The 22,273-nt window shown below is 50.1% G+C and overlaps 10 protein-coding genes across 10 annotated transcripts; 8 read left to right on the forward strand and 2 right to left on the reverse strand.

Moving 5' to 3' along the window:
* Positions 1-20: 20 nt before the first annotated feature.
* Positions 21-1,994, forward strand: NECHADRAFT_21168 (uncharacterized protein; the record flags this gene model as incomplete). The annotated part of the gene is made up of 2 exons (XM_003045756.2): positions 21-1,086; positions 1,147-1,994. Coding segments are annotated over 2 exons (1,914 nt in total), but the record flags the coding sequence as incomplete, so codon positions are not given.
* A 350-nt stretch (positions 1,995-2,344) lies between these two features.
* Positions 2,345-3,185, reverse strand: NECHADRAFT_32302 (uncharacterized protein; the record flags this gene model as incomplete). The annotated part of the gene is made up of 2 exons (XM_003046329.1): positions 2,345-3,009; positions 3,065-3,185. Coding segments are annotated over 2 exons (786 nt in total), but the record flags the coding sequence as incomplete, so codon positions are not given.
* A 1,079-nt stretch (positions 3,186-4,264) lies between these two features.
* On the forward strand, positions 4,265-6,112 carry NECHADRAFT_76030 (uncharacterized protein; the record flags this gene model as incomplete). Its single annotated transcript, XM_003045757.1, has 1 exon — positions 4,265-6,112. One exon carries the CDS (start codon positions 4,265-4,267, stop codon positions 6,110-6,112), a length of 1,848 nt encoding a protein of 615 aa, XP_003045803.1.
* A 680-nt stretch (positions 6,113-6,792) lies between these two features.
* NECHADRAFT_76031 (uncharacterized protein) lies at positions 6,793-7,367 on the forward strand (the record flags this gene model as incomplete). Its single annotated transcript, XM_003045758.1, has 3 exons — positions 6,793-7,015; positions 7,073-7,231; positions 7,291-7,367. The coding sequence occupies 3 exons, from the start codon at positions 6,793-6,795 to the stop codon at positions 7,365-7,367; spliced, it is 459 nt and encodes a 152-aa protein (XP_003045804.1).
* Positions 7,368-7,952: 585 nt separating this feature from the next.
* On the forward strand, positions 7,953-8,489 carry NECHADRAFT_76032 (uncharacterized protein; the record flags this gene model as incomplete). Its single annotated transcript, XM_003045759.1, has 3 exons — positions 7,953-8,130; positions 8,194-8,352; positions 8,413-8,489. The coding sequence occupies 3 exons, from the start codon at positions 7,953-7,955 to the stop codon at positions 8,487-8,489; spliced, it is 414 nt and encodes a 137-aa protein (XP_003045805.1).
* Positions 8,490-9,322: 833 nt separating this feature from the next.
* On the forward strand, positions 9,323-9,866 carry NECHADRAFT_76033 (uncharacterized protein; the record flags this gene model as incomplete). The annotated part of the gene is made up of 2 exons (XM_003045760.1): positions 9,323-9,698; positions 9,757-9,866. 2 exons carry the CDS (start codon positions 9,323-9,325, stop codon positions 9,864-9,866), a joined length of 486 nt encoding a protein of 161 aa, XP_003045806.1.
* A 253-nt stretch (positions 9,867-10,119) lies between these two features.
* On the reverse strand, positions 10,120-14,300 carry NECHADRAFT_76034 (uncharacterized protein; the record flags this gene model as incomplete). The annotated part of the gene is made up of 10 exons (XM_003046330.1): positions 10,120-10,123; positions 10,181-10,276; positions 10,340-10,602; positions 10,641-11,036; positions 11,093-11,629; positions 11,689-11,748; positions 11,874-12,335; positions 12,391-13,329; positions 13,801-14,024; positions 14,297-14,300. The coding sequence occupies 10 exons, from the start codon at positions 14,298-14,300 to the stop codon at positions 10,120-10,122; spliced, it is 2,985 nt and encodes a 994-aa protein (XP_003046376.1).
* Positions 14,301-15,976: 1,676 nt separating this feature from the next.
* Positions 15,977-17,448, forward strand: NECHADRAFT_90712 (uncharacterized protein; the record flags this gene model as incomplete). Its single annotated transcript, XM_003045761.1, has 7 exons — positions 15,977-16,107; positions 16,169-16,454; positions 16,503-16,675; positions 16,721-16,920; positions 16,983-17,031; positions 17,082-17,231; positions 17,292-17,448. 7 exons carry the CDS (start codon positions 15,977-15,979, stop codon positions 17,446-17,448), a joined length of 1,146 nt encoding a protein of 381 aa, XP_003045807.1.
* A 336-nt stretch (positions 17,449-17,784) lies between these two features.
* On the forward strand, positions 17,785-18,540 carry NECHADRAFT_99095 (uncharacterized protein). The gene has a single exon (XM_003045762.1). It carries the CDS (start codon positions 17,882-17,884, stop codon positions 18,458-18,460), a length of 579 nt encoding a protein of 192 aa, XP_003045808.1. The 5' UTR covers positions 17,785-17,881; the 3' UTR covers positions 18,461-18,540.
* A 1,049-nt stretch (positions 18,541-19,589) lies between these two features.
* Positions 19,590-21,507, forward strand: NECHADRAFT_103318 (uncharacterized protein). Its single transcript, XM_003045763.1, has one exon. The coding sequence runs from the start codon at positions 19,619-19,621 to the stop codon at positions 21,353-21,355; it is 1,737 nt and encodes a 578-aa protein (XP_003045809.1). The 5' UTR covers positions 19,590-19,618; the 3' UTR covers positions 21,356-21,507.
* Positions 21,508-22,273: the final 766 nt, after the last annotated feature.

A 22,273-nucleotide genomic window follows, 5' to 3' on the forward strand; every position in this document is an offset into this window, starting at 1 on the left:
CTCCGACGCCGACTTCTTCAGGTAATGGCGACGACAACACCGAGCTCATCGTCGCTGTCGTGGCGTTGGTCATCTCGGTTCTCGCCTTCGTCATCGCCATCCTCCAAGCCCTCCAGCAGTATTTTGCTTCTGCTACGGGCTTTTCGTCATGCAGTCCAGCCGTGATAGGGAAATGGGCGAATTTTGCTCGCCGACAGATGCTCTGGACCGAATTCCGCTTCGAGGTTCAGTTTGAGGTGCCTGTCATATTTGTCGCAAGGCCCGAAAACCACAAAGGTCCCTTGGGTGACGACAAGCTCACCGATGACAAGGACAGAAAGATCATCCGCCTTGACGGCGGTGAGGATAACTTTCAGTACACATCCAAGATGGAGGAATTTGATAAGCAGTTCAAGCAGAGCCAACAGCAGGTGGTGCACACAGCCGACAACGAAAAGGCTACCTGGTACGCCCTCCTGATGGCTATCTGCCGCATGGAAAAGGAATCACGGGACTGGCAAATATCCAAGCTGGAGGACTCGTACAAGATGAACGCACCAAAACAGCTCCGCAACAACACGGCGCCTCCCAAGGCCCCAGATCCGCGTCACTCCATGGTGGTCTGTATGCAGAGGAAGAGACGCACTTGGGATAGCATGCCCAATAACCTGTCAAAGCCTTATGCCACCACCACCATCTCTCACATGGTTGAGATTGCTGCCATGCTGGGTATCTACTGGAGACAATTCGACCTCAACAATGATCAATACCGCGCGCAAGGAAACGGCTTCGTTCTCTACGGTTCATATCTCGACGGCCTAGGAATCACATTTACTTTCCAGAAGCAAGGACCGACATGGTTCAAGCAGAACCGAGCCATCCCAAACTACGACGTCAAGAAGTATTGCTTCGGCATTGCACCGACTATCTTTTTGGCACCTGAGCAGGATAAGGTCTACGCCGATGAGCCCAAGGACGTTGGCAGTCTGCAACTAGGAAGCCTCTCGGAGATTGCACACACTCTTGAGGTGTTTGGATGCGATATCAACACGGTCAACTACTTCCGCAAGAACCTTGATCAAGCCCGTCACAGTCACATTTTCCCCAGTAAGTTTCCTTTATTAGACATGTGAATATTTAAGCAGCCCAGTACTGACTACAGTGCAGTCCCGTTCGAGATACTAGGAATGGTAGGAAAGACCATCCACGTCGAAGACACCGTCTTCCGTATGCTTCCCAACCCGACCGTCTTCTACTGGGACCCGAACACTTTCTCCATGCCCACACTCATGGCTGAATTTCTTACTTCTCTGAGAATTCTTAAAAGCGAGAAGCTCCTAAAGGACAGCAAGCAAGTTGCCGATATCCTCGAGTGGGCCGATAGCCACGACAGCCACTTCACCAAGCTACGAGCTTCTTCGTCTACGCTTGTCAACATCAGTGAAGACATCAGCGGTGTGAACCTTGTTAATGAGCTCAGCCACCTACGCAAGGGCATTGAGCTTTGTGACGAGTTCTTTCAGCCGGCTAAATTCTCCTTGGTTCGAAAGGTTTTGCGCATACACATCCAAGAGATGCTCAACCTCCTCAACGAAAAGGACAAGACAACGAACACCAAGGACAATGCCAAGAAAGACGGCGAGGATGATGAGGAAGGACCCATCACCATTGACGACATCGACTCCGCATTTGTCAACGAAAAGGAACCCCTCCTAATGCAAATGTACTTTGAAACCGTCCGTAAAAACGTGACCCGGATCCTCACAGAGCAAGACGACAAGAGCAAAAAGAGACAGGCCAGACGAGCCCGAAGGGGCTCAGTCAACTCAGGAAAAGCAGGAGAAGCCGGAGTAAAGCCCCCAGAGCCGATGTCTGAGGACAAGGTGAACGAGATTTGGTGCACGCTCGTGTTCCGCATGCTGTGCTGGCTGCAGCTGCACGAGTTCCACAAGATGGACATTCAGGTTAGCAAGAGTGATGCGTATGCGAGCCGTATTCCGGTTTACATAGTCTAGATACCATTTGGGATTAGTCTTTTGAAGTTGATTAGGTGCAGAAGGCCCTTCTCGCATGAATAATGAGTCTAGTTGAAGCTCTTGTTGGTAACACCCTGTTGTTTACCCTCGCAAACCCGTGTTCCCCGTAGCCTCGTAGTTACTCTTGCCGACTTGATGCTTCTGTTGGCTCAGTCAAATTGGAAGACCCCGGGTTCGAGCTCATTGTGCCTCTTTCGGCCTGTTCCTGGGGAAAATGTGCGGGTGTGAGCCCCCGTAATGGCAACTGGAGCTGGTTGGATGGGCTGTCTAGACTGTGGCAGTTCTGCCACGTCTCTATGAATCGTTGGTACGCTGATGGTTTCAGTAACTCATAAGAGATAAGATTGGTACAATGGAGGGAGATTACCTGTACGTTCTGAAAATTGAATCGCCAAGTATCGTATGTTGTCTGTCGGCCGTCTCTGCAACCGGGATTCTGAAGCTTCGCTACCCCTTCTTCCAAGCTGCCGTCGATTTTCTGTGACCGGTCGACGACCATTATCATCATCTTGGTGCAAAGCCTCGAGCCGTAGCTTTTTTGCCCTGTCGCTCGGCATAGTGACCGCGCGAAAGTCTTCCAGATTGTAGTTAACATATTGGCGGCTGGCATTGTTCTGATGGATACTGAGTGAATAGAGGCCATTCAACCGATCTCTCCATAGCTTCAGCCGCTGGAGAGTCGCCACACCCCTAACGTTGCCGAAGCTATTAGTGCGGCCGTGAATGTTGGTCCAGACGACATCCGTGTCATAGAAATCGACGAGGTCCTTTCGCCGTAGATCTCCCTGAAACTGCACTGAGGACTCGGCCGACGAAAACTCGTACTTGACGTCCATAAATTCGTCATGCATGCAGACTCCCTCATTGTTAATGTATCGGATGCGGTGGGGTTCTTGGAATGTTATGTATCGCTCCACATCCGCAGGGTCATTATAAGGCCGATGGCGGTTATGGAGTGTATGTGGGTGAAGATCCGACGGCTCGCTCGAAGGAACTACGGTCATCAGGGTTAGGCAGTGCCGAATGGTGCAAAAGATCAACAAACTCACAGTAATGCTCGAGAGTTTCGTTTTGATTCGCCCCTTGCCAAATGACTCGACGTTCCTTTGACTCTTGTACTTCCCAGGGGCCCAAGTGAACCACGCACTCCCGCGGAGTGCCTTTGAATAGACTTCTAAGATACCAGTGTGAGAGGGTGTAAGCAACGAGCGGAAGGAAAACAACTCATACATTGTTGCTTGGAAATGGGGCAGATCGCGTGGCCTTTCAAGACTCGCAAAGGTGCGATAGGAGTTGATAGAAGAAGAACTAGGGGGAGGGCGAGTACTAGTCGGCTTCATTTCATTCAGCTCAATGATGGCGGGTTCAATCGACGTAGCCTCGGACTGGATAGACTCGGGGTATACAAGGATGTTTTGGAGGGGGGAGGAGAGATCCATCAGGCAGTTGATGTATGTTGCCATGTCATCAAGAACGTCTTCCAAACCGTATGGGCCATTTTCGTCATCTGAAAGACTCTCAGAATCTTCTGTCGCGCTTGGTGGGCCAAGAATAGCCCCGGCTATTTCGAGAAGCAGCCGAAGCTTGCGAGTGTCTGCAACAGGATCGGCTGGCCGTGATGCAGCAATCACCTGCGCCAGGTCGACATCGACAACCTTTCCAAGCTCATAAAGAGCCGAAAGAACAGTCTCATAAAGCTCAGAAGACATAGGGAGGGCTATACCCAGCTGACCATTAGCAGAGACGCCGTCTCCCCAGAGAAACAATCGCTCTGATTCGTTGCGTAGCCGTCGCGACTGCTCATCCGATGTGAGTCTTTGGTAAGCATTGACACATGAGTCCAAAATGGCATTAAATAAGCTGTCAATCAGAGGATGGCCGGGAGGGGTTGGTCCCATGCTTGAGACTGTCGCAGGGACACAAAAGGAAGGCTCTGGAGTGCTATAATTCACTGTAGAACTCTTTGTGCCATTAGACAAGGCTGATCTTTGTGGATGAGACCTTCCCCTTTGGCGTAAATATGCGGCTGCTGGTTTGGATGAGCAGAGATGAAGTCCTATCACGCAAGCCGCGGATAAAGGGCTGGGCACGTGAGGTGGGTGATTGGTTGCGCTCAACCCCTCACTTAGCATCAGCTGAAACACCACTGTAGACATACGATTTCAACCTCTTCATACCAGCGAATGGCAATGTTTCTAATCTTGTGGTCTCCAAGTTGACGAAAATCACGCTTTTAGTCCTTCTTCATCATGGAGTTCATCGTCGGGACGGTCCTGGCTGGCGTCCCCATTGTGCTTGAGGCCTACGATCGCTACTGGGACCTCTCAAAAGGCTTCACCACCTTCCGCCATTATTCAAAAGAACTGGTCAAATTGGATACAATTCTCAATACGCAAAAGACCCTTTTCAGGGGAAACATCACAAAACTCCTCACAGCGATTACAAACGATCCAGAAAGGGCACGCGGGTTGCTCTCCGAAAGGAGCAAGGAAACATGGGAGACGTTGAAGCTTGAAACGATCAACAGCGAACAGCGCCTCGAGTCACTCAGAGACACATTTACATCCTGGAAGGCCACTCTTGATCAGGTTCTCTTGTCCGTCACGGCGATATGTTTCGAGGTGGAGAGCTTTCGAATAACGAACGTGGTGCCCGTTGACTCACTCCCCTCAAGAGATAGTCTGAAGCAACTGCGGAAGCGATTCCGACTGTGTTGGAGGAAGGGAGAGGTTCAGGATTCAATCAAGGAGTTGCGGGACTTTACAGCTGACTTTAACGAATTGACGGCTCGGATCATCAGCGAGCTCAAGGAACTACAGATGACACCCACTAAGGAGCCTACCATACAACGAAGAGCAAGTCCGTCTGGGAACCTTGACAAGTATCGGCAAATTCAGTCAGCATCCCTTAGACTATACAACACCTTTGCTCAGAGATGGTGTTGCACAACACATCCTAGACACGCCGCAAGCATCTCTCTTATTGATCTCGACAAGTCCGGGAAGTCGAAGGTCGCAGAGAACAGTATAAAATTCGAGGTTGCCATTGCTAGCGAAGCTGGGTCTGCTAAAGCAGCCGACTCACTAATCTGGCTAGAGGTGGAAACAGTTGACACACAAACTTCAAAGACTGGCAGGCCGACACAATCTGGAACGAGTGAGAAAAACGACTGGGAACATACGATACAAAAGATAACGGGGCATGCTCATCAAGCATGTCCTAAGCCATCTCAAAGCCCTGATGCCGAGAGTTCGGCCAACAGCAGCCAGACAAGCAACTCGGATTCCATCATCGATCTTGCAATGATTGAAGACCTCTGTCGGCACTTTCAGATCCCAAGACCGATATGCTCATCAAACTGTGTCGGTTACATCACATACGCCGGGCTTCATCACTTCTATCTCCCGCCTCCAGAACGGCATCCATCAGGGCAACAGACATCCCTGGCAGAAATCATCACCTGGATATCTGAGGACGAGTTTACTCGTAGTCTTCCAAGAACCACCATGGCCCATCTTGCCAGCTCACTGGCTGCTGCTGTCTTGCAATATCACTCTACACCCTGGCTGCCAAAGACTTGGGAGAGTAGACAGGTGCTCTTTCGTGGATCTGGGAACCTACTGGAGGACGCCAGCTCTGTCTCCTCAACAAGTCCATACTTTCGGGTCGGCTTCTCTACAGGCCCTGAAACCACACCCCAAGCCAATACCCAAATCTTCCCAACACCGACACCCTCTTCACTCGCCCGCAACGCGATTCTCTTTCGCCTGGGCATAATCCTCCTCGAGCTGGGATACAGTCAACCATGGCCACATCTCCAAAATCGGTCGCTGTCAATACTCCCTCCTCAGAGGCAAACTGACTATGATGCCGCCGAGAAGCTGGCTCAGGCACCGCTCTTGCGAAATCGCATGGGGCCCAGGTTCTCAACCATTGTACGCAAGTGTCTAGGCTGTGACTTTGGGTTAGGGGAGAGTGATCTCGCTAGTGAAGAGTTGCAGGGAACCTTCCTTGTGGATGTGGTTGAGGCGTTACAAGAGACTGAACGACGCTTGAGACAATTCGAACAGCGGCTGGGGAGTGGATTTCGCGAGTAGGAATAAACTCACGATTTTCAGCGCTGTCATGTGTGAAACGGGTAGCTTAGGCCTGTGTGGCCACGGCTAATACCCACTGTTTCTCTGTAGAAGACTCACTATTAATGAGGCTCTCTCACTCTCATTCTTAGACTCTGAAGCAACCCCTAGTTTCTCGGCACGATATGTTGCGCCGTATCTCCTGGTAGTTGGTCATCGCCCCCAAGCATAGACCTGTGACTTCTTTAGAGTCTGATTAGCACATTTCTAACGAGCAAATTATCTCAAATTATTCACTTCCGAATAGGACTGTTGGTAATGAGCTGCATGTTGTTCCTCTGTTATGGCGAAGCCGCTGGGCAAGCGACTTCTCTTGCGTCCGTTGTGGGCTTCAAGTTTGACATCAAGGTCATGAACATAGTCACAGCCAAGACATTTGAATAACCTGCGATTTTATCACAGATTCGATTGTGCACTTTTAGCCCATGAGTATGAAGATGACCAGGTATCTGATCCATTGGCGTCGAGTGTGCGTAGCCTGCTGGTTCTATCTCTCGGACCCAGCAGTGACGATGCGACAAGGCTCTCTCAATCACACGTCTAGAAGAGATCTATATATGATCATCTCAAGCTCTCTCCCATTCTTCACTTTCAACTTAACCTTTAACCCAGCTCTCATCCTCTCTCATCCAGTACCCAACATGACCGAATACGATGCCGTGGAAGAATACTATCCAGAAGATCCAAGTCTGCTCATACGGAGCAAAATCAACTTCCACCTCGCCGCCAGAGATATTGAACTCCTGCAAGGCCACTTCCTGAGAGCCTACGTTTCCTGGGATGGGGACTGGAAGCAGGTGACGCTTGACCTGGACCTGTACATCGGGAGTAGCAGCGAGGGCCGCCTTGTCTGGGGTGCCAAGGGTGAGCCGCTATCCTTTTCCATCCAAGAGCCTAACTAAGCCTTGAAAATCTACCCAGATTTCTCTTGGTCATGCACAAAGATTGAACTAGCCAAAGATATCCATGGCTGGTGTCCCACGCTTTATGCAACCTCCCTGGATTCTCGTGGTCGGGCCCTGCGCAGCGCTCTCAACCTAGCCCAGTGCATTGGTATAGAGAACGGTACCCTTGCTTGCTGTATGCTTCCACCCTTGGATCTCGTTTTATAAGAACTTTACTAATGCTAAGACCTCCAGCTCCCGACGTGCGATTTGAGGTAGAGCCAGTGGTCAATGAACGACATGCGATCCTCTATTTTCAAGTGCGATCTTAGCAGGGGTGTTCCTCTTTCACTAGCTTCATAGTCTTTTAGCTTGACAACTCATCTTCTTGACATATTGTGTCTACCGTATAACATTGTGACGTGGGGCAAGTACGAGGAGAGCCATAATATTGCTCAGGTAGTTATAATTTTGGGCAACAGGGTTCAAGGAAACAATTATCTTCCCCCTCGTGTTTCCTCTCAAGCTCTGCAGCCGCTCACGCGCTCTTGAATCTACCGTTTAGGCAATCCTGTTCCTGCCACTCCTTCTTGGCCACGTTAGCATCCTCATGTTCTGAGTTGGAGTAGCAGATTGCATGTAGCCAAGATGTGATATGACGTACAATCACATCACAGCTCTTGAGCCCGTGGTTTTAATGTTTCCTCCGTATGTGATAAACTGGTGTTGAAGCTGTGAAATGTCATGTCTGTGCCCTTATTTTCATCCCCTTGACTCAGCAGTGACAATGAAACAAGAATCTCTAAATCACCGATACCTAAGACGCATTTAAGGCCGCCCCTTTCTCCCCTTCAAGTCAGCTCTTGATACAACACACCCATCTTCTCTTGCACTAGTTGACAAACACTTCGACCACTATGGACCAGGTTTCAACGCTCACCATGAATTTCCACCTATTCATCCAAGATATGCGGCTATTTTATGGACATATTCTTGTTGTCCAAATCTTCGAGGAACACGTCTGGTGGACTCTATCCCTTGACCTTGATCCCTTCATCGGAAACCGCAATGGCCGCCTCACCTGGGGCTATGAGGGTGAGCTTTGAGTCTTCATCACCCCTTGATCTACAATGACTAACCTACCGGGTCATCCAACAGACTATTCTAGGGAGGCCAGGAACATCCAGCTGATAAAGGACCCCAACGGTTTGACCCCTGTCCTCACTGCAACACTTAAAGACCGTGAGGGGAATGATAGGGATAGCGGGATCAATCTGGCTCAGTGCATCGGCATCCACAACAATGCCCTTGTTTGCAGTATCTCGCCCCCTAAATATTCCTGTTTATATTAGCACTGACTAACATGAATGTTTGTAGGACCCGACCAGCGATACTGGACGGAACCGGTGAGGAACGACCTTCGGGGGATCACTCATTTTCGCTTCATGCTCTAAGCTTAGCCGGGAAACCCGGAATCTTGGCTGAATGGAGCAATTTGGACCATGGAATGGTTCACTGGTGTGCATTTGCGACCTGAATCTGGCTTGTCATCCAGTCTTCTTGCACTTGTTCGCGGACAGCGCCGTAGCATTCAGTTAATAAATAACTATCTCTCATCATTTACTCCGTAGAAAGCCAATAACTCCCACGGTTTAGTGATGCATGCGGCTATACTGCCATTAATAGCCCTTTAACTCAGCGGTTTAAGAATCAATAGCCTTGACGTTTTTCTTAAACTCGACGTCGCCTTCAATTGAAGGCTACTGAATAGGTATTTTGGAACTGGTTATCAGATGACCCGTAGCCGCCCGTCCATGTGCCTAGCCAGCAAACACACATCGTTTCTTGATCAGGGTTACGCAACAGCCATCTGATTTTTCCATAGGCTGAAAACCCTACATCGACAATGCCCCTGAGTCAATCGCGGCACAAATGCTCGTCAAATGACCTGTAATCGTATTACTGAGTTACCCAAACTCTTTCATCGGATGAGCCTCAACATTATTCAGTGTCTGACGCACTGGTGTTGAAGGAGTGACACCTTGTACCTCATTTGAGGATCCTGTCTTCTTGACTCAACAATGCTCAGACAATGGGGCAAAGGTCTCTTTATCACGTCTACTATATATCTATATAAGGCTGTCTAACACGTCTTCCGCTCCCCCAACTCCGCACTTCATTCTATACTCATCCTTCCCATCCAATAATTAGCTTTTGTTTTATATTAGGTCACATACCCGCTCCCGACACTCTTCGAACGCTTCCAAAACCCACAATCAGTTTCGCAATGAATTTCCACCTCGGAACCACAAACGTGAGGCTCCAAAATGGCCGCTATCTCATAGCCTCTATCTCGGTTGATGGCCAATGGGAAGACGCGACCCTCGACCTCGATCTCTACATCGGGAATAATAACGGAGCTCTATCTTGGGGTGGTTGTAGTGGGTATCCATGCCTTACAGAAGAGATGCGATATGCTAACATGTCAAACCCTCGCTCAGACTTTTCTCAGCAAGCCACGGAAATACGCCTTGGCAAGGATGCTAAGGGCGGTTGGTGCCCTGTGCTTGAAGCAACGCTATTAGACTCGCAGGGCGTTGCCCACATCAGCGGTCTCTACCTGGGGCGTTGCATTGGCGTCTGGAAATCTACTCTCATTTGTGGTATGATTGGCACTCAAGACTCTATGCATTTGACCTTGACTGATTTTGAGCGCTGCAGATACCAGCAAAGCACACTTGACGGAGCCTGTGAAGAACCCCCAAGGAGGTTATCTCTACTTTGAACGCAACTACTTTGTACCTCTATCTGGGCGCCGCTTTGGTAACTGACACTCTAGGTGCAAATACTTACTCCACGATATGATGTGGCCCGAGGACATACACTTGCGTCTTTCTATATAAGTCCGGCTCAGTTTCAGTTCGTTTGGCGCCGAAGTTGACGTGTCTTTCTACAAGGGGCCAGGCCACTACCATTTTCCGGATAAGGGCATTGTAATATGATTATGATATTTCATGCTATCGCGGCTTGCCACCCTTTCGTTTTAATACCTGTGTGATTTGTTACTGGAGCTAAAGCGGTCCCTTAACTGTCAAGTCTTAGTACCTAGGTGGCATCGAAAAGGAAGAAGAAAGGGGGGACCTACCATTTGGGCATTTCGTCCACACTGTCACTTGTCGCCCCCGGTTTGTTACCACAAAGAAGAACTTCTTGATGTTTATGAGAAGAGGAGAGTTCTCGTCTACCAAGATGAGTTTTGGGAAGTTACTCTAAAATGTAACTATGTATTCGCCTCGGTTCTTACAACTTCTTCTGCACAATTGGTCCAATCCTTCTCACGATACCCGTGGCTCTCGGGAAGACATTCATCGTCACCCAAATACCGACGCACGTCCCTCCACACGTCTCCGACAGCGTGGCCAAAGTCGCTTTGCGAGCTGGTGTGCCAGGCGTCTCTTTACCGTGAGGATCACCAAATTCGTACGGTTGCAAGCACCCCTGTCCCGCGTAGGCGTTTGAGACATCCTGGAGGCTGAGTTTCCTATTCTTGCTCGTGTGGAGCTGCCCCTGGTTAGCTTCGTCAAGACTCAAAGAATCAAACTCACAGTGACTCCTTTCACACTTTCTTTGATGAACTTGATGATGCCTCTAGAAGAGGGCATTTCCACGCCATGTGATAATTTCACAATGTCGATTCGAGTTATCAATTCCCCTTCTTCCAATTTCTTCGAAACTCTGTTTCCCTCAATCCCCCCAACTTGTCTGTAGATCCGAGGGTTTCCGTACTCGAATACGAGTCCCGAGAGTTTGCTGTCAGTGAAAAACGTGTGAATGCCAGAAACTTGCAGCCAGTTTCCCTTGCCGTCCTGAAACTCCCAGAATAGCTTACCCGGCATTCGGCCGTCGGCAATGTCGTGTAACATCAAAGAGGTTGCTGGACGAGGCTGAGTGAGGGCGTAGATGTAGTCACACTGGTGATCAAAGCTCCATGCAAGGCCGGTCTGCTGAATTGTTAATGTCTTCCAGAAAGATGCACGCTGGAGCAACGGGTTCTTACCAATGTCTCGTAGGAGTTCGCAAGAAAAGAGTACACAAGCATGTCATCTTTACCCCCGAAACTATACGCAATTTCTTGATGCCCGTGAGTCAATTTCGAAATCTTGATCCCAGTGATCCTGCCGCTGTTTTCCAATTCAGCATTGTTTGGATGGCTTTCCTGTGCTTGCCAGAAGGTGAAGCCGGTAATCCTTTCACGGCGCCCAACAGGTAAGCTGCGAACCTCGTGGAACCATTGACCAACATACACCGGTACTTTAGAGTCCCAAAACTCGAAGCAAAGCCCGGAGACATGATCAGGGCCGCGTGTTCGACCAGGAATCCCGACGGACACCCCAATGCGTCGGATATTGGACAACACGACAGACGTGAAACAGCTGTTGGATCTTTGGAGAGCCTGGGGGGCTTGACTCGCATGAGGCTGTTTCATAGGAAAGGTGCGTGTTATTTGAGGGGGTCGTGGCCGAGAGTCGAGGCTGGCGTCGGGCACGTCAGCAAGACAACGGAGGCCGAAGGAATGAAGAGACCCATATGGGAGCTGCAGGGGGGTTTTCCTGGTTAGCATTATGATATCGCATTACCCAAGGATACTCTTACCTGCGCTGTCGCAAGAATTCCCGTTATGATCCTCCCAGCGGAGGAGAGAAACCACTCCTCCTTTGGTAATGTAGACTCATTCAAGCGACGGTTCTAACGTCGGAACTCCAGAGTCCGGCCATTATTCGTGAACATCTAAGTCGCAAGTCAGTCTTACTTATGATCTCCCGATGGGGCCGACACACCTTGATGACCTGGCAACGGTCGCCCAGACGCACGAATCCTAGCTTGACGATTCTCTCTCCTCCAGGACCATCCAGCGCAATTGACTGCTCGATGCAGGTCCACCGCTTGCTTGCAGAGTCTAAGACTTCCCTCATTCCAAAAGATTCTTTGCTTCCGTTCGTGTAGAAGAAAGCAAACCCCCGAAAGAAGCCACCACGGTCGTCATGGAGAGCTACAATTCGATTGAGGCGGGACAGTCGACTCCCATCAGTACCTCCCATGTTCATGTCCAATGCAAAAGTCGGGATCCATGATCCCTTTTCCGCTTCAGGCATGTGAAGCGACATTGCCATGTGGCTGTGGTCGGGTTCAGCAGGATGCCAGTACCAAGGCACAAGACATGTTCCGCCGCTTCGGCCGCTTTTCGAAGGCCCATGATCGATCTGAAGCTCTAACAACTTCAACGATACGAATTTGCAGGCCTTGGGATTTCAATGATGAGAATGATCGAATAAATTCAAGGAGAGGGATACTCACATCAAAACCGATGAGCAATCCAGACAGCTTATGGCCAACCCTTGGACGTAGAGTAGTAATTCCAACGCCCTCCGCGGGATTGTTGACGGTTCCAGCGGCTCTCTGGATGGTTGGCCCATCTCCATCTTGCAGCAGAAAGCTGACTCCGACGATTCCGGTGAACGAACTTGCGACTTGGATGCCTATCAGTTGGTCGTTTGGCGTGATGACGATCGATTCTTCAGAATATGGCATGATGAGGCCAGCTCGAGACAGTTCCGTTATGGAGCCGGTAACGGATCGATCAAATACTCTCATTCCACTGACGTATTCGGCGCAATCAAAGGTGATGAAGGATACTGATATTTGAATCGTCTTGGCTTCGTAGCCTACGGCACGGAAAAGAAGTGACTGTTTCCCAAATAAGCGTATTCCCTTGCCCCTGATCACTGAAGCATCTTCTTGAACAACTCTTCGCGATTCTTGACCAATTGAATACCCTTGTGAGCCGAGCTCTGTTTCAAGGCTGTTGCTGGACCGTAGACTTCGAGTTTGTTCAAGGAGTGGAACCAAGCACTGTGTGAGGTGGCCCACGCACTGCCAGACCCGGCGCCGGTTGCGAAAGTACCCGCTGAGAGTCTTGTCCCGCAGTGTGTGCTGAACCTGTGCATACAGCAATCGCCAATTGTCGAAGCGCGCTGGGTTTGAAAAGTATTCCTGCAGGGAGAAGAAGTTCATTTCCTTGTCGGTCGCAAAGCGGCTTGCCCAAAAGGACTGAGGAAGATAGGCCGGTCTGGCAATACATGCTATCTGTCTCGATGACAGTCTGAGACTGCAGAGGTCCAGAGATGGTAGGAAGTTAAAGATCAATTGGTTCACTTCCAGGGGGAACTGGGAGAAGCAGTCTCGGGCGTCGTCAGAACAGCCCTGGAAAAGGTCTGCAAAGGAATCAAGCTCATTCTATGAGAAGTGAATTCGCAATGCATCAGGGTCAGCCAGCAGAAACTTCCAGGACTGGGGAAGCCCTTTTGGGGAGCTGCAGATCTCGAAAGCCCCACCGAAGTCATGAGCTTGGAAAGAAACCTGGAAACGATCCCGCGGGAGGCAGAAGAGCAAGTTGAACAGGGGCTCTGCGATTCGTCGAGGTTCTTGGGGTCGCCCTGTCAGGGACTCGAGTTGCGAAAGGAGGATCTGCCAGCAGGATTCGTGAAACCCAAATGTTCGTGGTTTGTTTGAGTCCGAGTGCAGCAGGTCGTAGGATTTCAAGCCTTGGTCCGAGTCCTCGTAGAAAATATCCGAGTCGTCGCTGGCCCGGACATAATCCTCACAGAGGTAGCCGATACCCGTAAGAGACACAGAACTTCGCCCTTTTTCGGAAGTGACTTGAAAGTTGTGAGCAGAAATCTTGGGGAAACAAGACGAGTGGCTTACCCGCACGGATCGTAGAGCGCCAGATGAGTCGTCCCTCAGGCGGGTCAGGTTGAGGTTGGATGCGCACCCCACACAAGATGCACTGATGATACATTCTGAGTCGCGAGATCGGCAGCCTTGCTCATGATATTGTTCCGAAAGGGCGATGGAAGAATCGTTGTGGTGACCTTGAGGATGCTTGTGTTGCGGTGGTCGCTTAGGAGACGCCCTCGCTGTTGATTGCGCTTGGAGGAAGCGAATCAACACCAGTGCCCCTCCTCAGTTGTGGGTCCCTGCGCCAGAATTGACGCCTTAGGCGCGACTCCACATGCGCGATCGATGGTCAGCGGACACGAGGAGTTGCGCTACCCTGTAGCTACAGGAGCAGCCCTTGAGATGAATGTGTTGAGCGTCAGAGAAATCACCCCCGTTCTCCTCTTGACGATTTTCAGTGCTAGTATATTCGAACAGCGGGTGGGTGTTCCGAAAATGCAATTGATTCCTTCCCTCCACTCACACATTTTGATCCAAGCCCATTGTTGCACTTTTGGAATTTTGACTTCACGTCTTGGCTTTTTGAGCCAGAGTAGCACTACCATCGTGCGTACTCTTCACTTTACCAGCAATGGTCTGTAATGACTTTTCAGAATGCATCGAGAATCGTATTTTCTTTTTATCCTTTCTTTCCCCCCATATATCACCTGTGGGGCGTGGTCAACAACTTCCAGGTCTCAATGTCAATGCAGCACAACCCGTCTTCGCTAACCGGATCCAAGCAACCCATTGGCCCACCTCTTGAAACCTCGGCTTCTACTAACACTGTTAATTGCTTCTAGAGAATCATATGTTTGATTTCTATTCCTTCATATTCTTGCAGGAGTTCCAGTGATTGGACTTTTGCTCCATTCGGTCAACCATAGGTTAGAGATTCAACGGTACCATCAAGTACGCAAAGAAATGCCCCTGCCGAGGGAAATCTGGGACAGATGATGGATGCCTACAGAACCACGTGGGTGGACGATGTGCCGCATAATCTAGGTATGAAACTAGAGCGCACCAAAAGCCATTCCCGGCTTTAGAGCGGAAATTCTGCCGCTCTAGGTTGATACCAGTTTTGGGACCACGTCCAAGCTATCCCAGATCTGGGACCAAGTCCCAAGCCTGTGGCCTCTAAGGATCTAGCTATTCTCTAAATGTCCTACTAGAGAGAGTTTGACGTATTCTAGACTCGAAGCTTGATTTGCAGACGCCTGAACCTCGGAAGGATGACGACGACAACGTTATCATTTCGATAGCGGAACCATATCGTGAGCATTGTGATTCCTATTACGTTGTGAAATCGACTTAATTAGAAAGAAGGAACTGAATGATAAGTTCACTTGTCTTTTAGGTCTCCTGATTCGTTCGGAGGGAAGGGAAACGGATGCATGGGGATTTATGAAGCCCATAGCCGTGTAGTGGCCTGGGAACTTCATTTTTAATATCATTGCACCACATGAAACTGCCCATCATCGTCTATATACACTACGGCTTTCTAGAATCGTGCTCCTCGGTGTAGATCTTTTTCCTACGGGTTAGAAAAAACCAAAGGAGGGAGAGGAAGAGGCACGACGTAATCATGCGTGGTTAAAATGCAGGTCAAGGCGACTTTAGTCCCACAATTACAATAGTCGATAGAAACTAAGGCCAAAGATACCTAGTCAACAATTTGACAAGGAAGCATTTAGCCGTGTCCGGAGATAATTCTCGTCGATAAGACGTTGCATTACCTTGCCAAGACCACTAGATACCGACTACTGGGTAAGCGAACCCCAACAACCCCGCTTCCTCGATAGCGATACAGAGATAACATTATGACATTGATTTATAAAGTTGCTAGTCAACTCTTATTTGGACGGGGGGATGGCCAGAGATTCGGATAAGGACCCGAGAAACGGCAACGTTCCGGCGGTGGCTGGGGAATACTCTAACAGGCCATCGAGAGATAAGAGGTGGATCAAGTTACCTTAATGGGAGAATCGCGGGGTTCATGATAGCTCGGGGTCTGATCAACATCCGACGACGCCGAAGCTGGAGTCGGTAAGTTGTTATCGGACATTGCGATCGACACGATATTCTATAAAAATGTCAAGATGCCCTTCAATAGTTATGCACTACCAGGAAGAGATCAAAGCCACAGCCATTACCTCTTGTCAATATGCTGCCTTCTTTTGTCAATAACGCCGCTCGGGTTTTGGCCCTTGGAGCTCTTCTCGTTCCCGCCGTCCAGGCTGACTTTGACGCTGGCCTAGAATGGATTTCTACCAATAAGTCCTTGCCGAAAGTTGTGTGAGTACCACGGTATTCTTTCTCATTCCTTTGAACTGACAGAAACATACAGCATCTACAGTGCTAGAGGTACCATTCTCTCGGCATCAAACTATAGCCGGCTTGACAATGTCAACTATGGTTCCGGCGTTGGGCCTACACCGGAACAGCTGATCGGCAACGTTTCAGAAGTTCTGGATGTTGCCCAGCTGGCAGTCGTCAACTTCAACGTCTCTGGTGGTAGCTCAGGCCTTAACTCGTCGCTGTATCTCAACATCAGCCAGCACGCCAACCGCCAGCTGTGCGACCCGGACTCTGACATTGCTGGAGCAATCATGTTCCACGGCACAAACACCCTTGAAGAGACGGTAAATCCACTCTTCCTCAAAGCATGCCTGTGTGCTGACTAGTAGTAGGCCTTTGGAGTTGACCTTACTTTCAACTGCTCTAAGCCGTTCATTGCCACTGGTGCAATGCGCCCAGACACTTACGTCTCTCCTGACGGACGTTCCAACTTTTACCAGGCCGTCGCTGCCGCTGTCTCACCCGCGTCACGCAACCGCGGTGGTTTGATTGCTTTCAACGACCGGTAAGCAAGACGGTAGCATCTTGAGAAATTAACTAACTAGTACAGAATCACCTCCATCTTTTACTCCACAAAGCTCAATGCCAACACCCCAGACACCTTCAAGTCTCTGGAGCAGGGCAATCTTGGAGCTTTCTTGGGCGGCCAGCCATTCTACTACTTCGGCCCTTCTTATCCCACTGGTCGGCCGTATTTCGACGTTACCAACACTACTGAACTGCCTTCCGTTGCCATCTTCTTCGGACACCGTACGTTGCCCATAACCACCAAAGATATCTCTGTGAAAAGACTTGAGTGCTAACTGAAACAGAGGGCTTTGATGCTTCGCTGATGCACGCAGCTGTTGCTAACGGCGCCAAGTAAGTTCACTCGAAAATATCAAGACACTCAATACTGACTTCAATCAAAGGGGCCTGGTTGTCATGGGCCCTGGAGCAGCTTCTCTCAGCCCCGGCGCCCGAGAGGCCGCCGCAGAACTCTTCGAGAAGGGCATTCCAACCGTTGCTGTTGCCCGACCCACCACTGGAACTGGCGTACCATCCATCAACCCTGGTCCCGTGTATGTTCATAAACTTGACTCATATCCCCTATGGAATTGAAATACTGACGATGTCTGTAGTTTCTTCTCAAGCTATGTCGGTGCTGAGCAGGCCCGCGTGATGCTGCAGCTTGCAATCGGTACCGGACTTAGCCTCGACGAGATCCGAGATCTGTTTGAGACTCCCCTGAGAGAGGCGGTTTATGCCCCTTGGGCTAACCAGCTTGCCTATTACTAAAGAGGAATGGGGATAATAAGCTATAGACGTGGTTTCAGCGTTACGGCTAACATCACCAAGGTGCATCATCTTTGGAGGGGTCGAGACTTTCACCCATAAGTAGTTGGCATCTTGGGCGTATGACTATAGTTAGTGATGATAATGAACTTAAGGAAAGTGTATATGAAGAGTGTTAAAAGGCTTTCTTTTTCGTAAGACAGGCACGGCGCAAACGGGTTATTAATAGTAGTCAAGCGCCCTACGTAAGGCTGGCTTGTAAGCGAGCTAATTAGAGGGCGGCCCTTTGCAACAAAAGGCAACGGTGTCTTGATTCCCACCGTCTCTCAAATACCGGATAAACCCACCAACCTAGAGTTGCCGTTACAAACCACTAACTGGCTGGATATAATATGTCCCCCTCTTCGTTCCTTCTGCAAATCTTTCCGCTACAATCATGGCCGATGGGCAAGTCTTTAACTCGGGCAATGTCTCTTTCATGAGTAGTTACCTCCAGGCAAAGAAGGCCACGGATGAAAAACCCGTCCAAATTCTATGGACCACTATCCTGGGCACTTGGTTTCCGCCTTCCGGCCCTTACAAACTCGCCTTCAAGTCTTCGAGCCTCGCCAGTGTGGAAAAGGTCGATGGAGTTGTGATCGAAGTCCGGTTTCTCGGTACCGGTTCCATCACAGACCCGGGTCAGATTTTGGAGAATCAAATCTTCATTGTGGAGTGCAATGGCTCACATAAGGATACCCATGACAGATGGCACAATGCTGCTGTACAACTCACCCATTATCTGGAGAACAACACCAACGGCACTGACCAACTGTTCGGGGCGATAGCCATTGGCACGAAGGTGGAGGTGTATCAGTGGGAATATCACAATGGGTCGTCACATTTGCATCGTATACATGATGATCAGTTGGATCTCGGAAGCGCTCGGGACCGCTGTACATTTGAAGCCGCCATGGACAATGCCCGGACTCAGGGTCGGAGGTCGGCAGTCAGAGATGATTCTAGAAATGCTTAGGTCCTTTAACCCTTGTATCTTAATACAGGCAGCCTTTAGAGATCTGTGTTGGGTTAGATGTGCCGACTTGCCACCAAGCGAGTGGTGTTCAATTGGAACTACCACATCGCTTCCTTCACAAGCAAATGACGGCCCAGTAAGGTCCCTTTAAACTATGACCAGGCAAACTTAATAAGTCTTTTTCTTTTCATTAATCAACTTCGACTCTGGAGCAACCTGTTACCGTTCCAAACAAGGATCCAAACCCTTGGAAGCCAAGTTGCTTGGAAGGTGTACCCAGAACCTCACTTTGATGCTGCCTCCCTTCCTCCTTGAACATGGGCTAGAAGCACTGGCACTAGGTGAGAAAAACGGGTCTATTTGGTGATGAGATATGGGCGTTATCATTTTGTAGCTCAGAAAAGCTTGATCTGGCTGTTTACGAAGCCGGCCAGTCACCCGTCTTCCCAACAACGGGTGATGGGAGTAATCAGGATGATTTCCAGTATGCCAGTGGATATACAGGATTGATCCCTCTTGGAAATGGCCCAAGGTCTCCATAAAGGCGCTTCACGACGCATGCAGCCCTTCCTCACTTGTCCAACCACTCCCAAAGCTTGAACTAGTACAGAAACACCCCCACCACCTTCTTGGGGCTTGAGCGAGTTTCTTTCGAGTCCATCATTAATGGCCAGGTTGCTTTGATGCCCCCACTACGCTTGATTCCTGCGCTGACCAGATGAGCGAGTTCGAGGTGGTTGCTATTGGTGGAGCAGGGGCTAGACGCAGACCCCTGCGAACATCTGTGATGACAAGGCCCATGATGCTCAAAGAGCACATTACTATGCCAGAAAACTCATTGCATCTTCAAGTTAAAGGGGACGCTTACTGGCACCCATCCATTCATCGTCTATTTATTGGCATGTAACCCCCCACAGCACAGTCGATCTCCGATGCCCCTGTTCATGTCTGTTGGTTCGACATGGCTTTCGACTTCAAACCAACACACGCTACAGGATGCGGTGGCTTCAGATGAGCGAGTTTTCTGAACAGGCCTTGTCTGCTGTCTCCACAAGCTCAGAGGGATGCATATAGTCGAGTCTCATGCCAGCCAAAGGGGTCGATCCAGATCCTCCTCTGCACCCTCCATCTCTCCTTTTACTCAAAGAGCCAACAACCATGGGCGAGGACCAGCATCAAGTCCACGCCAGCGACCTAGCTGAGAAGGAGGTGGGCGCCATCAGAGAGTCGCCCTCCAGCACCGACAATGAAGAGCCTATCAACCCAGACGCCCAAGCCGGTGTCCAAAAGATCGAGGCCCTCACCTCGGTGTGGACAACCCGATCCATCATCGCCGCCTACGTGATCATCTGGTTTGTCTACTTTGTCGACATGCTTCTCCAAGGCGTTGGTGGCTCGCTCAACCTCTGGGTGACGTCGGCCTTTGCGCAGCACTCTCTCACGCCGACCGTCATGATCTTCAGCAGCATCATCGGCGCTGTCTTCAAGCTCACCATCGCAAAGATCCTCGACGTTTTCGGCCGACCCCACGGATACCTCCTCTCTGTGTTCTTTGCCATCATTGGCCTCATCATGATGGCTGCCTGCAACAATGTCGAAGCCTACGCCGCCGCTCAGGTGTTTTACACTGTGGGAAACAACGCTCTGCTATACACCATCAGTGTTTTCATTGCCGACTCTTCATCCTTGCGCAACCGAGGTCTTGTCAACGCTTTTGTCGGCACACCAAACTTCATCACCGTCTGGGTCTCTGGTCCCATGTCTGAGGCATACCTCAAGGGACCAGGCTGGCGCTGGTGCTTCGGGACCTTCGCGATACTCCTACCTGCCGTGACAATTCCCCTCTTCGGAATTTTCGCCTACAACCATCAGAAGGCCAAGAAGCAAAATCTGCTCCCCAAAATCAAGAGTGGGAGAACAGTGCTGGAGTCTCTCCTCTACTATTGTCGCGAGTTTGACGCCGTTGGCCTTCTTCTGTTGTCTGGTGGCATGGCTTTGTTTCTCCTGCCATTCAACATCTATTCGTTGCAAGCACAAGGATGGCGGGCACCTCTCATCATTTGTCTTCTTGTCTTTGGCTTCGCTCTCATTGTCGCCTTTGTCATCTGGGAGAGATTCTTCGCCCCTGTTACCTTTATCCCCTTTTCTCTCCTTCGAGACCGAACACTGCTTGGTGCTTGCGTCATAGGCTTTGTGCTCTTTCTGAGTTACTACTGCTGGAACGCGTACTTTATCTCGTTCCTCCTCGTTGTCAACGGCCTAAGCGTCACCCACGCTAGCTACGTCGCCCAGACTTACACCATTGGCTCGTGCTTACTCTGCATCTTCACCGGATGGTTGATTCGTCATACTGGTCGCTATAAGCCTGTGTGCCTCTACTTTGGTGTCCCCATAAGCATCTTCGGCGTGGGTCTGATGATCCATTTCCGCCAGCCCGGCATCGAAATTGGTTACATTGTCATGTGTCAGATCTTTATCTCTTTCGCCGGCGGAGTCGTCATGATTGCTGGTGGTGTCGCCGCGGTAGCGACCGCTTCCCATCAGCATATTGCTGTTGTCATCGCCATCCAGGCCATGTTCTCCGAGGTTGGAGGTGCTATCGGTCTCTCCATCGCCGCTGCTATCTGGCAGGGAGTGTTTCCAAAAAAGCTGGCCGAATACCTCCCCGCCGAAGAGCTTCCTCACCTGTTCGACATTTATGCCACTGTCGAAGCGCAGCTGGCATATCCTGAAGGTACCCCCACCCGCGAGGCTGTTCAGCACGCTTATGGTGATGCGCAAAAGATGATTTTGATCGCTAGCACAGCTGTTTGGGCTATTGGTCTGGTGGCGACGCTTGTGTGGAAGGATATCAACGTCAAGGAGATCAAGCAGGTCAAGGGTAACGTTATCTAAGCTCATAGTGGAGAAAAGGTGCGATGCCAGGTTCTTTTCAGGACAATCCTGTTTGGCTGAAGAGACCGAAACGGGTAGGGGTAGCAACAAAGAGAGACTATCTAGATTCATTCGCGAGAAGATATATCAGTCATCTTTTGTCATCAGTAAAAGAGAATCACAGCCTTGTCAAGTGATGCTTTATTCCGGCTTACCCGCAGGTAAAAATGCCGAAACTTGTATGGATGGCGACACGGGTTTCATGCTGACTCTTCAAGTCCCGTCCAAGCCTAGACACTCCCTAGAGTCTTGGCCTCCTGTCACAGACCATCTTACCTACCATTTATCCTTGTCAAGGTACGATAAGTGAGTATACACAGAGGTTGGTAAGCAGTTGTGCCAATCTCCAGCTGACCTGACATCATGACCTCTGCAGATATCGATTATTGTTACTCCAACGGGGATGTTCCCAACATTCGGGGTCCAGGTTGATAATCATCATGCCAGACCCCTGCCACATCGTGTCAGATCGATCCGCCATAGGGCTGATCCTTCTTGAGACCTGGAGTAAGCACCGCTCGATTCTTGCGTCTCTCGACCGCCTCTGCTTCCTTCTGGAAATATGGCGCGACAAAGGTGTCCGACAGGATAGGCCCAACGTTAGTACGACACAGCCACCTGGGTCAAGACGTGCGTCAACTGGGATAAGACGCTTAACTGCTTCGAGGCCAATCCAAAGCAATGCAGATGATGCTTGACCCACAAACATGGGCAAATCTACCAAGAGCCCGGTCAAGATCCCTGCTTCGTTGCGTCCCTTAACCTTGAAGGGTACCAACATGATCCAATCATGCCTGTCTGATCTGCTTCCAGGGCCGACGACGCTATTCCCAAGAGAGTGGGATTCGGCGCTCCCTCCCTAATAGTGGAGCTTCGGAC

This window comes from Fusarium vanettenii (assembly GCF_000151355.1).
Source record: "Fusarium vanettenii 77-13-4 chromosome 2 genomic scaffold NECHAsca_18_chr2_1_0, whole genome shotgun sequence".
Classification (NCBI taxonomy): domain Eukaryota; kingdom Fungi; phylum Ascomycota; class Sordariomycetes; order Hypocreales; family Nectriaceae; genus Fusarium; species Fusarium vanettenii.